Source organism: Cervus elaphus, chromosome X (genome assembly GCF_910594005.1).
Source record: "Cervus elaphus chromosome X, mCerEla1.1, whole genome shotgun sequence".
Lineage (NCBI taxonomy): Eukaryota > Metazoa > Chordata > Mammalia > Artiodactyla > Cervidae > Cervus > Cervus elaphus.
Window position 1 is genome coordinate 109,386,084 of NC_057848.1, and position 16,588 is coordinate 109,402,671.

The 16,588-nt window shown below is 37.6% G+C and overlaps 1 protein-coding gene and 1 pseudogene across 5 annotated transcripts in view; both read left to right on the forward strand.

Moving 5' to 3' along the window:
* The window catches only part of PHKA1 (phosphorylase kinase regulatory subunit alpha 1), a 185,834-nt gene that overhangs the window by 120,582 nt on the left and 48,664 nt on the right, over nucleotides 1-16,588 (forward strand). For all 5 annotated transcript variants that reach the window (XM_043895553.1, XM_043895554.1, XM_043895555.1 and 2 more), the window contains exon 17: nucleotides 15,431-15,509. In XM_043895553.1, the coding sequence (XP_043751488.1) occupies nucleotides 15,431-15,509 (79 nt within the window). The remainder of the gene's footprint in view (nucleotides 1-15,430; nucleotides 15,510-16,588) is intronic.
* LOC122689275 lies at nucleotides 6,156-8,360 on the forward strand (annotated as a pseudogene).

Here is a 16,588-nt window from a genome sequence, read left to right on the forward strand (position 1 = left end):
AAATCCATACCAAAACATAATGATCAAACTCCTGAAAGTTAAAGAAAAATAAAAAAACTGGAAAGCAGTAAGACAAATGATACATCACCTATATGGAAAAACAATTAGAATGACAGCAGATTTCACCAAAAACCCTGGAGAACAGAGGGAACTGACATAATATTTTTTCAACTGCTTAAAGAAAAGAATTATAAACCAAGAATTCTGTATCCAATAAAAATGTACTTGAGGAAAAAAGGGGAAAAATAGACACTCTCGGGTGAAACAAAACTAAATGAATTTGTTTGAAGGGGATCTGCTTTAAAAGAAAGGCTTAAAGGAAGTTCTTGAAATGAAAAGGAAGTGATACAAGATAAAATATTGGAACATCAAGCAAGAAAAAGAACAGTGGAAAGAGTAAGAATACATATAAATACAATAAAGTTTCTCCCCTTCAGTTTTCTAAATTATGTTTGGCATTTGAAGCAAAAAAATATAACACTGTTGTAGTTCTCAGAGTTGTAGAGGAGATCTTCAATGAAATTATGTGTTTTTCCCATTTCTTCTTTTCATTTATTTTTTGGAGGATAATTGGTTTACAGTGTTGTGGTGCTCTCTGCTGTACATCAATGCAAATCAGTCATAATTATATATATATATATAATTTATATATATATATATATATAAATCCCTTCCCTCTTAAACTTCCCTTCCCCCCCCCCATTCCACCCCTATAGATTGTCACAGAGTGCCAGGCTCTAATGCAATTATATTATAGATTGGGGGAGGTAAGGGACTGAAAAGGAAAAAAAAAATTTTTACACATCATTTTAACTAGTAAAATGTTTACACTAGTAGTGATATATGTATGTGTATATATATATATATAATCTGTATATACATATATAATATATATTTGAATGAAAACCACAATCACAAAGAATTCATTTGAACCAGTCCTAATGAGATGGATGAAACTGGAGCCCCTTATACAGAGTGAAGTAAGCCAGAAAGATAAAGAACATTACAGCATACTAACACATATATATGGAATTTAGAAAGATGGTAACGATAACCCTATATGCAAAACAGAAAAAGAGACACAGAAATACAGAACAGACTTTTGAACTCTGTGGGAGAAGGTGAGGGTGGGATGTTTCAAAAGAACAGCATGTATACTATCTATGGTGAAACAGATCACCAGCCCAGGTGGGATGCATGAGACAAGTGCTCGGGCCTGGTACACTGGGAAGACCCAGAGGAATCGGGTGGAGAGGGAGGTGGGAGGGGGGATCGGGGTGGGGAATAAGTGTAAATCTATGGCTGATTCATATCAATGTATGACAAAACCCACTGAAATGTTGTGAAGTAATTAGCCTCCAACTAATAAAAAAATTAAAAAAAAAAAAAAAGAAAACCACAATCACAGAAAACTAACCAATCTGATCACATGGACCAAAGCCTTGTCTAACACAATGAACTGTGAACCATGCCATGTAGGGCCACCCAAGACAGACGGATCATCATGGTGGAGAGTTCTGACAAAATGTGGTCCACTGGAGAAGAGAATGGCAAACCACTTCAGTATTCTTGTCTTGAGAACCCCATAAACAGTATGAAACAGCAAAAAAAATAGGACGCTGAAAAAAGTCCCCAGGTTGGTAGGTGCCCAATTGCTACTGGAGATCAGTGGAGAACTAACTCCAGAAAGAATGACGAGACAGAGCCAAAGCAAAAACAACACCCAGTTGTGGATGTGACTGGTGATGGAAGTAAAGACCAATGCTGTAAAGAGCAAAATTGCACAGGAACCTGGAATGTTAGGTCCACAAATCAAGGCAAATTGGAAGTGGTCAAACAGGAGATGGCAAGAGTGAGCATCAACATTTTAGGAGTCAGCGAACTAAAATGGACTGGAATGGGTGAATTTAACTCGGATGACCATTATATCTACTACTGTGGGCAAGAATCCCTTAGAAGAAATGGAGTAGCCCTCATAGTCAACAAAAGAGTCCAAAATGCAGTATTTGGGTGCAATCTCAAAAACGACAGAATGATCTCTGTTCGTCTCCAAGGCAAACCATTCAATATCACAGTAATCCAAGTCTATGCCCCGACCAGTAATGCTGAAGAAGTTGAAATTGAACCATTCTATGAAGACCTACAGGACCTTCTAGAATTAACACCCCACGAAGATGTCCTTTTCATTATAGGGGACTGGAATGCAAAAGTAGGAAGTCAAGAAATACCTGGAGTAACAGGCAAATTTGGCCTTGGAGTGCAGAATGAAGCAGGACAAAGGATAACAGAGTTTTGCCAGGAGAACGCACTGGTCATAGCAAACATCCTCTTCCAACAACACAAGAGAAGACTACACATGGGCATCACCAGATGGTCAATACCAAAATCAGATTGATTATATTCTTTGAAGCCAAAACTGCAGAAGCTCTATACAGTCAGCAAAAATAAGACTGGGAGCTAACTGTGGCTCAGATCATGAACTCCTGATTGCCAAATTCAGACTGAAATTGAAGAAAGTAGGGAAAACCACTAAACCATTCAGGTATGACCTAGATGAAATCCCTTATGATTATACAGTGAAAGTGACATATAGATTCAAGGGATTAGATCTGATAGACAGAGTGCCTGAAGAACTGTGGATGGAGGTTCGTGACATTATACAGGAGTCAGTGATCAAGACCATCCCCAAGAAAAAGAAATACAGAAAGGCAAAATGGTTGCCTGAAGAGGCCTTACAAATAGCTGTGAAAAGAAGAGAAGTGAAAGGCAAAGGAGCAAAGAAAAGATATACCCATTTGAATGCAGAGTTCCAAAGAATAGCAAGGAGAGATAAGAAAGACTTCCTAGGTATCAGTGCAAAAAAATAGAGGAAAACAATAGTATGGGAAAGACTGTAGTTCTTTTCAAGAAAATTAGAGATACCAAGGGAATGTTTCATGCAAAAATGGGCACAATAAAGCACAGAAATGGTATGGACCTAACAGAAGCAGAAGATATTAAGAAGAGGTGGCAAGAATACACAGAAGAACTGTACAAAAAAAGATCTTGATGACCCAGATAATCACGATGGTGTGATCACTTACCTAGAGCCAGACATCCTGAATGCAAAGTCAAGTGGGTCTTAGGAAGCATCACTATGAACAAAACTAGTGGACGTGATGGAATTCCAGTTGAGCTATTTCAAATCCTGAAAGATGATGCTGTGAAAGTGCTGCATTCAATGTGACAGCGAATTTGGAAAACTCAGCAGTGGCCACAGGACTGGAAAAGGTCAGTTTTCATTCCAATCCCAAAGAAAGGCAATGCCAAAGAATATTCAAAACACAATTGCACTCATCTCACACACTGGCAAAGTAATGATCAAAATTCTCCAAGCCAGGCTTCAACAGTATGTGAACTGTTAACTTCCAGATGTTCAAGTTGGATTTAGAAAAGGCATAGGAACCAGAGATCAAATTGCCAACATCTGTTGGATCACTGAAATAGCAAGAGAGTTCCAGAAAAGCATCTACTTCTGCTTTATTGACTATGCCAAAGCCTTTGACTGTGTGGATTTGACTGCTTTATTTGACTATGCCAAAGCCTTTGACTATGTGGATCACAATAAACTGTGAAAAATTCTGAAAGAGATGGGAATACCAGGCCACCTGACCTGCCTCCTGAGAAATCTGTATGCAGGTCAAGAAGCAACAGTTAGAACTGGGCATGGAACAACAGACTGGTCCCAAATCGGCAAAGGAGTATATCAAAGCTGTATATTGTCACCCTGCTTATTTAACTTGTATGCAGAGTACATCATGAGAAATGCTGGACTGGAGGAAGCACAAGCTGGAATCAAGATTGCTGGGAGAAATATCAATAACCTTAGATATGCAGATAACACCACCCTTATGGCAGAAAATGAAGAAGAACTAAAGAGCCTCTTTTTTATGTTTAATTTTTTAATATAAATTTGTTTATTTTAATTGGAGGCTAATTACTTTACAATATTATAGTGGTTTTGCCATACATTGACATGAATCCACCACGTGTGTACCTGTGTTCCCCATCCTGAACCCCTCTCCTACCTCCCTCCCCATCCCATCCCTCTGGGTCATCCCAGTGCACCACCTCTGAGCACCCTGTCTCATGCCTCGAACCCGAACTGGCGATCCATTTCTCATATGATAATATACATGTTTCAATGGCATTCTCCCATATCATCCCACCCTCGCCCTCTCCCACAGAGTCCAAAAGACTGTTCTATACATCTGTGTCTCTAAAGAGCCTCTTGATGAAAGTGAAAGAGGAGAGTGAAAAAGCTGTCTTAAAACTCAACATTCAAAAAACAAAGATCATGGCATCCGGCCCCATCACTTCATGGCAAATAGATGGGGAAACAATGGAAACAGTGAGAGATTTTATATTTTGGGGCTCCAAAATCACTGCAGTTGGTGACTGCAGCCACAAAATTTAAAGACGCTTGCTCCTTGGAAGAAAAGTTCTGACCAACCTTGGCAGCATATTAAAAAGCAGACACATTACTTTGCCAACAAAGGTCCATCTATTCAAAGCATTGGTTTTTCCAATAGTCATATATGGATGTGAGTTGGACTATAAAGAAATCTGAGCACCGAAGAATTGATGCTTTTGAACTGTGGTGTTGGAGAAGGCTCTTGAGGGTCCCTTGGACAGCAAGGAGATCCAACCAGTCCATCCTAAAGGAAATCAGCCCTGAATATTCATTGGAAAGACTGATGCTGAAGCTGAAACTCCAATACTTTGGCCACCTGATGGGAAGAACTGACTCATTTGAAAAGACCCTTATGCTTGGAATGATTGAAGGCGGGAGGATAAGGGGATGACAGAGGATGAGATGGTTGGATGGCATCACCAACTCAATGGACATTGAGTTTGGGTAGACTCTGGGAGTTGGTGTTGAACAGGGAAGCCTGGTGTGCTGCAGTCCATGGGGTCGCAAAGAGTCGGACATGACCGAGCGGCTGAACTGAACTGATGTTTTTATATATTATTTAATACCTGGAGTAACCACTAAGAAGTCTATGAAAGTTGCTCAGTCATGTCCAACTCTATCATCCATGGAATTCTCCAGGCCAGCATACTGGACTGTGTAGGCTTTCCCTTCTCCCTGGGATCTTCCCAACCCAAGGATTGAACCCAGGTCTCCCACAATGCAGGCAGATTCTTTACCAGCTGAGCTACAATAGATGTCTGTACAAGGAGATAAGGTAAAAACAGTATAGATAAATCAAAATTAAGTTCTTTTGTTTTAGAAGGCAGAAGAAGAAAATAGAACAACAGAGGAACAAAAAAAAAACAATAAGTAAAAATGGCACACTTATTCCTAACATCAATAATTACATTAACTGTAAATAGCCTAAATATACCCATTAAAAGACTGAGATTGACAGAGTAGATTTAAAAGTGACCCACATATATGCTGTCTCCATGATATTCACTTCATATGTAACAATATAGGTAGACTAGAATAAAAATAATGGAAAATATACCATGTAGAATTAATTATAAAAAATTAGAAGTGGCCATATTAATATCTAATAAAGTAGACTTCAGAATAATGAGAAAAGCATAGATAGTAAAATTATATTAAGAATGAGAAAGGGGGTACAGAAACAAATGGAAGAGGCTTTAAAAATTATAAAAGAATATCAAGTACAATTTTATAAATCTATAAAAATTGACAAATTTTCTGAATAAGTAAATAATATAAGAATAAGCTTAATAAGTAATATGCATAAAATTATGTAAAAAAATTATAAAGCTAGTGAAAAGCATAAAAGAAGATTTTAATTACTAGTGAGACATACCATGTTGCTAGATGGAAATAGTTAATATTGAAAAGATATCTATTCTTTTTTTAGAAGATGTCAATTCTTATTAAATTAATCCACAACATTGTAAAACAATTATCTTCCAATTAAAATTTTTTTTCTAACAGCACCCCAAAGATTAATTAATTAATCTATCAATTCAGTGAATTCCAAATTAAAATAAAGAGACAAATTTTTATGAACAAGTTAAATCTATATTGCATATGGAAAAGAAAGTGTACGAGAATAACTGAATCTTTAAAAAACTAAAAATAATGAGAGAAAATAGATCCATTTGCATTACAGTAGTGATAAAAATAGCAATCCAAATAGAGGCAAAAATATAAATAAATATATTTGAGAAAATCATTCAGTTAGCCTTGTACCTTACATTTTATCCAAAATTAAGTTCTTACTAGATTAAAAAGCTAAGCAACAAGAAAAAACTATAAAAGTATTAGAAGAAAGTATGGTAGAATGTTTTTGAGGTTTTGGACTGAAGAAGGCTATACTTTGCAAGACGCAAAAAGGAAAAACTGACAAATTTTAAAACATGAAAATCTAAATCTTTTTTTCCTAAACATTTTATACAAAACTGAAGTGTGGTTGAGGCTGAAAGACAAATAATAAAGTAGGTGAAGTATTTGCCATTTATATGACGGAGAAAAGGGTAATAACCACAAAGCGTAAACAGCCCTTGAACATCAACTGAGGAAAAGAAAAGATTATTTAAAACATAGGAAAAGAGCTTCCCAACCCAAGCCCAGAAGAATGGCTCCTACAAAGAAGGGTGATGAGAAGAAGGGCCGATCCACCATCAAAAGGTGGTGACCAGAGAAAACACTATCAGCATTCACTAGCACATTCATGGAGTGTATTTCAAGAAGCATGCCCTTCAAACACTCAAAGAAACCTGGAAATTTGCCATGAAGGAGATGGGAACTCCAGATGTAGGCATTGACACCAGGCTCAACAAAGCTGTCTTGACCAGAGGAATAAGGAATGTCTAATACCATATCCATGTGCAGTTGTCCAGAAAATGCAATGAAGATAAAGATTCACCAAATAACTTCTATGCAAGGGTTACCTATGTACCTGTCACCACTTTCAAAAATCTACAAACAGTTTATATGGATGATTGTCTAACCATTGATTGTCAAATAATGTTTTCAAGAGGAGAGGGTGAAGATATCAGAAGAGTAAGACATGGTGATCATCTTCCTCCCCACCAATACATCAACAATATATCTACATCTGGAACACCTATAGAACACCTGCTGAAGCCTGGTGGAAGACCTCAGACTTCCCAAAAGGCAAGCTAGACTCCACATAAAGTAACAGGAAAAAGGCAATAGGAAAATAAAGAGACAAAGAAAGTTGGACGGGTCCTGCACCTCAGAGAGGGAGCTGTGAAGGAGGAAAATTTTGTACACTCAGAAACCCCTTCATGGGCAGGGTCAGGGGGAGCTTCAGAACCTCAGAGGAGAGCACAAAAACAAGTTCGTGGAAGACGAAACAGAGAATTTGACCCAGAGATCAGTGCCGGCCAACACTTCCCAGACAAGAAGTTGTTTGCATGCCCACTGCAGCAATTGGGGGCTGGGTGCTGAGGCTCAGGGTTCAGGGGTCAGACCCCAGGAAGAGGACTGAGGTTTGACTGCCATGAAGATACTCTGAGGTGGCTAGTATGACACAGCTGAATGAGTCCAGTGAAAAGCCTGGGCCTGCCAGAGATGCAAGACTTGATCGTTGTTGCAGGGAACAGAACCTCTAATTCCACAGAACCTCTAACTCCACAAGCTCCCACACTGCAGGACCCTGCCTTCATGAGTGCCATAGGTGGGATGAACCAGCTGCAATCTGAGACGTCAGAGGTCGACCACGCCTACAGACCTGCCACCATCATGGCTGGCATTAGTGCCAGAGGTGAGGGGCAAGACAGGGCTGGGGTCTGTGACCCCAGAGGTAGGCATGATGTCTGCCGCATCAGCTGCCAAGCTAAGAACAGGCACAGGTCACTACCCACAACTTCCTGGGAGCCTATGCAGCTTGGCTTTTCCTAGGGACCCACAGCCTGGGGCCAGTTCTGCTGGGGGAGCACATGACCTGCCTCAGAATGTAGCAATATCCAGCCGATCTCTACCACCACAGGCACTCCCTGTTCATCCCAATTGTGGTTGCCATACCCCTCTCTCTCCCCAGCCTGACTGAGCAAGTGAGCTTTAATAAACAAGGGCCTTTGCCCTTTCTTGTCTGGGTAGGAAAGACTCTGGGGGGTAGCCTACAAGCAAAGGCAAGGCCAAAACCAAAGCAGAGCACCAGGGACTATGTGACCAAAGAAGAGGAAGGAATTCATTCTTGCAGCAGCAGGTGCAGTGGATTAAATCTCTGCAATTAACTTGAGACTGTGGGCTTTGGGGGACTTTGGAAGCAAGAACAAGCTAGAATAAGGCCAGATCTAAGTAGGACCTGACCCCACAGTGACCACTGCAGGTCCAGAGACCTTCCTAGAAATATTGGAGGATTTCCTGAGTAGGCAGATAGACTGGATCACATTGGGTGGTAAGGACAATTGACATCACAGAATAATGTTCTTACTATCTCTCTCTCTACTTTATGTATACATATATTTTTTCATTAGTTCTATCATTGTTCCTTTTCATTAATCCTTTACTTTTTATGTTTTACTTATTTTTTCCTTTTTTAATGTTTTATTTTTTTAATTCATTTTATTTTATTTTTTTCTTATTTCTACATCTTTTCATTATATTGTGTTTTTTCCATGTTTTTGGTTTTGCATTTTTGCTACTCTAGTTTTTAGTCTTTGTTTTCATTTATGGATTCATTTATTGGTTTAATTGCTCTCTTCTTTTCTGGTTCCTCTCTTTACTCTTTTGTTTGTTTTCTTTTTGTGAGTGTGCGTTTGTGAGTTTCTTTGTGTGTTCCTGTCTGATTAATGTTGCTTTTACCATTTATGTTGGGATTGTGTCTATCTGTTCTTTTTTGTTTGTAGGTTGGTTTTATTTTTTCTGCTATTTATTTCTTTCTTTATCCTTTCTGTGTTCTGTGGCTTGTGAAGTCTTCCTGCTCCAGCAAGGGATCAGGCCTGAATTTCTGAGGTTGGAGACCCAAGTCCAGGACGTTGGGCCACCAGAGAACTCCTAACCCCATGGAATACTAATCAGTGAAAGCTCTCCCAAAGGCCTGCATCACAACACTAAGATCTGGCCCCACCCAAAGGCCAACAAACTCCAGCACCAGACATTCCACACCAAACAACTAGCAAAACAACACAACCCTACCCATTAGCAGACAGGCTGCCCAAAGTCATACCAAGTTCCATAACACATCTCTGGGCACAAAACTGCCCTTTACAGGGACAACATCAAGCTCTACCCACCAGAACACAGGAACCAGTGCCCCCCCTCCAAGAAACCTTCACAAAGCACTGGTCCAAACACACACAATGGGAGCAGGCTCCACAAGTAAGAGGAACTATGATCTTTCAGCCTACGTAAAGGAGACCTCAAACACAGAAAATTAAACACAATGAAAAGACAGAGAAACATGCAGCAGATCAAGGAACACCAAATCAAACAAATGAAGAGAAAATAGGCAGTCTACCTGAAAAAGAATTCATAGTAATAATAGTACAGATGACTCAAAACTTCAGAAATAAAATGGAAGCACAGATAAATAGAATGGAGGCATGAATTGAGAAGATACAAGAAACATTTAGCAAAAGCATAGAAGAAATAAAGAACAGAGAATCAACCATTAACAACATAATAACTGAAATAAAAAATACACTAGAGGGAACCAATAGCAGAATAACTGAAGCAGAAGAAGAAGTGAGTTGGAATATAGAATCGTGGAAATAACTGAAATAGAGCAGAATACAGAAAGAAGAATGAAAAGAAATGGGGACAGTCTCAGAAATCTCTTGGACATTAAGCACACCAACATCCAAATTATAGGGGTCCCAGAAGAAGAAGAGAAAAAAAAGGGGTATGAGAAAATATTTGAGGAGATTATAGTTGGAACTTCCCTAGCATGAGAAAGGACATAGCCACCCAAGTCCAGGAAACCCAGAGAGTCCCATATAGGATAAACCCAAAAAGAATCATACCAGGACACATATTAACCAAACTAATAAAATCAAACACAAAGAAAATATATAAAGGAGCAACAGAAAAGCAACAAGTAACATACAAGGGGATCCCCATAAGGTTAACAATCTTTCAGCAGAAACTCTGCAGGCCAGAGGGAGTGGCAGTATATACTTAAAATGATGAAAGGAAAAAACCTACAACCAAGGTTATCCTACCCAGCAAGGATCTCATTCATATTTGATGAAGAAATGAAAAACTTAACAAATAAGCAAAAGTTAAAAGAATTGACCGCCACTAAAGCAGCTCTACAACAAATACTAAAGGAACTTCTCTAGACAGGAAACACAAGAGAAAGAAAAGACCTGCAAAATCAAACCCAAAACAATTAAGAAAATGCTAATATGATCATACATATCAATAATTACCTGAAATTTAAATAGATTAAATGCTCCAACAAAAGACACAGGTTGGCTGAATGGATACAAAAGCAAGACCCCTAGGTATGCTGTCTAAAAGAGACCCACTTCAGACCCCAAGGGCATGTACAGACTGAAAGTGAGGGGTTGGAAAAAGATATTCCATGCAAATGGAAATCAATGCAACAGTAGCATTACTCATATCAGATTAAGTAGACTTTAAAGTAAAGACCATTACAAGAGATGAGGAAAGATAAGGCATAATGATCAAAGGATCAATCCAAGAATAAGATACAACAATTACAAATATATATGAATCCAGCATAGGAACACCCCAGCAAATGCTAACAACTATAAAAGGGGAAATCAACAGTAACACAATAATAGTGGGGGACTTTAACACCCCACTCACACCAATGGACATATCATCAAGACAAAATTAATAAGGAAATGCAAGCTTTAAATGACACATTGAACAAGATAGAACTAATTGATATCTATGGGCATTCCATCCCAAAACGGCAGAATATACATTTTTCTCAAGTGTATTTGAAACAGTCTGCAGGATAGATCACATCTTGGGTCACAAATAAAGCCTTGGTAAATTTAAGAAAATTGTATCAAGCATTTTTTCTCACCACAACATTATAAGATTAGATATCAATTACAAGGGGGAAAATGTAAAAATACAAACACATGAAGGCTAAGCAATATGCTTCTAAATAGCCAAGAGGTCAATGAAGAAACCAAAAAGGAAATCAAAAAATGCCTAGAAATAAAGGACAACAAAAACGTGACAACTTAAAACCTGTGGGATGCAGTAAAAGCAGTGCTAAAAGGTAAGTTTATAGCAATAAAAGCCTACCTCATAAAAACAAAGTAACATCAAATAATCTACCCTTATACCTAAAGCAGTTAGGAAAAGAACAAACAAACCCCCAAATTAGTAGAAGAAAAGAAATCATAAAGATCAGAGCAGAAATAAATGAAAAAGAAATGAAATAAGCAATAGCAAAGACCAATGAAACTAAAAGCTGGTTCTTTGAGAAGATAAACAAAATTTACAAGCTATTAGCCTGACTCATCAAGAAAAATGGGGAGAAAACTCAAATCAGTAAAATTAGAAATGAAAAAAGAGAAGCTACAACAGACAACACAGAAATACAAAGGATCATAAAAGACTACTCTGAGCAACTATATGCAAACAAAATGGGCAACCTGGAAGAAATGGACAAATTCTTAGAGAAGTACAGCCTTTGAAGACTGAACCAGGAAGAAGTAGAAAATATGAACAGGCCAATCACAAGCACTGAAATTGAAACTGGGATCAAAATCTTCAACAAATAAAAGCCTAGAGCCAGATGTCTTCACAGGAAAATTCTACCAGAAGTTCAGAGAAGAGCTAACACCTATCCTGCTCACACTGTTCCAAAAACCTGCACAGGGAGGGAGACTCCCAAACTCATTCTACAAGGCCACCCTCATGCTAATACCAAAACCAGACAAAGATTCCACAGAAAAGGAAAATTATAAGCCAATGTCACTAATGAACATAGATGAAAAAATCCTCAGTATAGTTCTACAAACAGAATCCAAGAACACATGAAAAGAATCATACACCATGATCAAGTGGGATTTATCCCAGGGATGCAAGGGTTGTTCCATATATGCAAATCAATCAATGTGATATACCATGTTAACAAAGTGAAAGATAAAAACCATATGATCATCTTGGTGCAGAGAATGCTTTCAACAAAGTACAACACCCATTTATGATTAAAATAAAAAAAAACTCTCTAGAAAATTGGCACAGAAGGAGCATACCTCAGCATGATAAAGGCTGTATATGACAAATACACAGCAAGCACTATTCTCAGTGGCCAAAAAATGAAAGAAGCATTTCCTCTATAATTAGGAACAAACAAGGGTACCCACTCTTACCACTATTATTCAACATGGTTTTGGAAGTCATAGCCATGGCAATCAGAGAAGAAAAAGAGATAAAAGGAATCCAGATTGGAGAAGAGGTAAAACCCTCACTGTTTGCAGATGCACTGTTTGTATACATAGAAAACCCTAAAAACACCACCAAAAAACTACTAGAGCTAATCAATGAATTTAGTAGTCACAGGATATAAAATTAATACACAGAAAGTCCTTGCATTCCTATGCACTAACAATGAAAAATGGGAAAGAGAAATTAAGGAAACAATTCAATTCACCGCTGCAACAAAAAGAATAAAATACCTACCAATAAACCTACCTAAGCAGACAAAAGACCTGTATGCAGCACACTATAAGATACTGATGAAAGAAATTAAAGATGACACAAACAGATGGAGAGATATATCATGTTCTTGGATTGGAAGAATCAATATTGTCAAAATGACTATACTTACCAAAGCAACCCACAGATTCAATGCAATCCCTATAAAATTACCATGGCATTTTTCACAGAACTAGAACAAAAAAAATTTCACAGTTTGTATGGAAACACAAAGGACCCTGAAGAGCCTAAGCAATCTTGAGAAAGAAAAATGGGGCTGGAGGAATCAACATTCCTGACTTCAGACTATGGTACAAAGCTACACTCATCAAGACAATATGTATGTACTTGCACAAAAACAGAACCAGTGGAACAAGCTAGACAGCCCAAAGATAAACCCAAACACCTATGGACACACCATATCTTTGACAAAGGAGGCAAGAATATACAATGGAGAAGAGACAGTCTCTTTAATTATTGGTACTGGGAAAACTGGACATCGACAGGTAAAGGAATAAAATTAGAACACTTCCTAACACCATACACAAAAATAAACTCAAAATGGATTAAAGTCTTAAATGTAAGGCCAGAAACTATAAAGCTCTCGGAGGAAAACATAGGTAGTACATCCTTTGACATAAATCACAGCAAGATTCTCTCTGAACCACCTCCTAGATTAATGGAAATAAAAATGAGCAAATGGAACCTAATTAAACTTAAAAGCTTTTGCACAGAAAAGGAGACTACAAACAAGATGAAAGGGTAACTCTCAGAATGGGAGAAAATAACTGGAAATGAAGCAACTACAAAGAGTTAATCTTTAAAATATATAAACAGCACATACAGCTCAATATCAGAAAAACAGTCAAAAAATGAGCAGAGGACCTAAACAGACATTTCTCTGAAGAAGACATACAGATAGCTAACAAACACATGAAAAGATGCTCAACATTGCTCGTTATTAGAGAAATGCAAATCAAAACTACAATGAGCTATCACCTCACACCAGTCAGAATGGCCATCATCAAAAAATACACAAACAATAGATGCTAGAGAGGATGTGGAGAAAAGGGAACCCTCGGATGTAAACTGATACAGTCATTATGGCAAACAATATAGAGATTCGTTTTTTAAAGTAGGAATAAATCTAGCATATAACCCAGCAATCCCACTACTGGGCATATACCCTGAGAAAACCACAACTCTAAAAGGTGCATGTACCCACCCCAATGTTCATTGCAGCACTATTTACAATAGCCAAGACAGGAAGCAACCTAGATGTCCATCGATAGATGAATGTATAAAGTAGTTGTGATACATTTATACTATGGAATATTACTCAGCCATAGAAAGGAACAAATTTGAGTCAGTTATAGTGAAGTGGATGAACCTTGAGCCTCTTATACAGAGTGAAGTAAGTCAGAAAGAGAAAAACAAGTATCATATATTATCACCTATATATGGAATATAGAAAAATAGTATTGAGGAACCTAGTAGAGAATGGACATGTGGACATAGTGGGAGAAGGTGAAGGTGGGACGAATTGAGAAAGTAGCATTGACACATACACACTACCATGTGTAAAACAGATGGGGAACACATGTACACCCATGGAGGATTCAAGTCAATGTATGGCAAAACCAATACAATATTGTAAAGTAAAATAATAAATAAATTAATTTAAAAAAAACAGATAGCAAGTGGGAAGTTGCTATGTAACACAGGGAGCCCAGCTTGGCACTCTGTGATGACCTAGAGGGGTGGGATGGGGGGAGGGGAGGCAGGCTCAGAAGGGAAGGGATATATATATATATATATATAATTATGAATGATTCATATTGTTGTATGGCAGAAACCAACACAGAATTGTAAAGCAATTTTCCACAAATTAAAAAAATAAATAAGTTTTTTTTAAGTTTCCAAATAGCAAAAAGAACATGCACAGCTATTCATAAAAGAAATACAAATGGCCAGTATATATATGAAAACATGCTCAATCTTACTAGTAATAAAATTGAAACAATGTCATTTTAATGTATCAAATAAGCAAGAATTAAAAAGATTATCAATGCCATTATTGTTATAGATGTGGGGAAACAATCACTTTATATACTGATGGTGGCAATATTGGCACAACTTTTTTATTGTGTAACTTGGCAATCTATAAAAGTTTTTGTGTTTCCTTTGCTCTAATACTTCTACTTGTAAGAGTTTATCCTAAGGAAATAATAGAAAGATTGCATCACAGTGTTGCTTATAATACAACAGTCTAAGTGTCTCTTATGGAATCATTTTTTAGCTTTTACAAAGAATAAGTTAGAAAAATTGGATCACAAAAGAATATGTGTAGTATAATCCTCTTCACGTAAAATCAGATAACTGTTAGCCTTCTAAATATTTTTAATGCCTACACACATACACACACATAAACCAAGGCTCATTGGATGAGATAATACATAAAATGTTCAGCGCAGTACTTGGCACATAACATTCAACAAATTGTTGCTGTTATTCTTGTCAGCATTCAGTAGTCATTCCGTGCTCTGCAATCAGGCAATGTGCTAAGTACTTATAATAAATAAGATACTATCTTTTTTGAGGAACTCTCATCTCTTGGTTATCATCCCTTACCATTTCCCATTCTGCAGCTTTATTGGCTCTCACATGAATTGTTGAAATAGAGAATGGTCAATGAGGATTGTCTCATTTGTACCATTACCACCAGAAAGTTGGTTTGAAATAATTGAAGGATTTCCTTTACTTCAAAGTTAAAACCACAAAGATTGTTTTAAAATTCTCTTTAAGATGAAGATGGAACCAGCTTGAATTCAAGTATCCTGGCAGCACTCCGAAAAATGCAGGATGGATATTTTGGTGGGGCAAGGTATGTGACCTCTATGCACTCTTCAGTGAAATGTAATGAAGTTTGGATGCTGGGTATAGTAATGGTAAACTGGTGATGCCTTTCTCTGTGTCTTTTAACAACATATACCCATCCTATTCCGATGACCTGGTATTTGACAGATTGAATCAAGGAATTTAATATTACTGAGAAGAGTTGGAAGTTTTCCTCACCCTGTTCCTTGCCCACACCCCATAAATTCAGCAGGTCAGGAAACTTACTCTGGAAGGAAGGAATGGAAGGAAGGAGGGAGAAAAGAAGGTTGTTGGACTATTCAATTCTGACTGTTTTTCTTTTTTTTTTCCTAAGTTTTTATTTTGAAAAATTTTAAGTAGACACAGATGTGCAAGAATCTTATTTACTACTATATACCCTCCCTCGACTCACCTGTTATTAACATCTGTCCCATTTGTGCGTTGTCTCTCTCCCTTCCTTCCTCCGCTCCCTCCCTTACTCCCTTGTTCCTTGTCCTCCCTGTCTCACACATACATATGTGCACACACACACTTTTTTTGCTAAGGTGTGTGAGAATTAGAGACATCATGACTCTTCAACCCTAAATACTTGTTTCTGTCTTCTAAGAAAGAGGGCATTCTCATAAATGACTACAATATAATCAGCACACTCAGAAATTTTAATATTGACATGAATCTATTATAGAGTTCATATTCAAAATTACCCAGTTGTCTCAATAATGTTTTCCCATAGCTTTGTTCCTGCTCCAGATCCAATAAAAAGTCCCTCACTGTATTTTAGTTATTATATCTCTTTAATGTCTTTTAATCTAATCCCTCAGCCTTTCGTTAATATTTCATGACAATTTTCACTGTAGTTTTAAAGAAAGAAGGTCAGTTATTTCGCAGAATGCCTCTCGATTTGGTTAAAATGGTATTTTCTGAGTCACTTTCCTCTGTCTGGGTTTACTCGTTGGTGACCTCACAACTGATGTGTCTTTTGTTTGCCAGCCCTTCCATGAGGAGAGTGCTTCTCTCCATATTCTTCATAATCTTCCACTCAAGACTCCATTATCCTTTCTCTAACAGTCTTTGACCAAATGACTT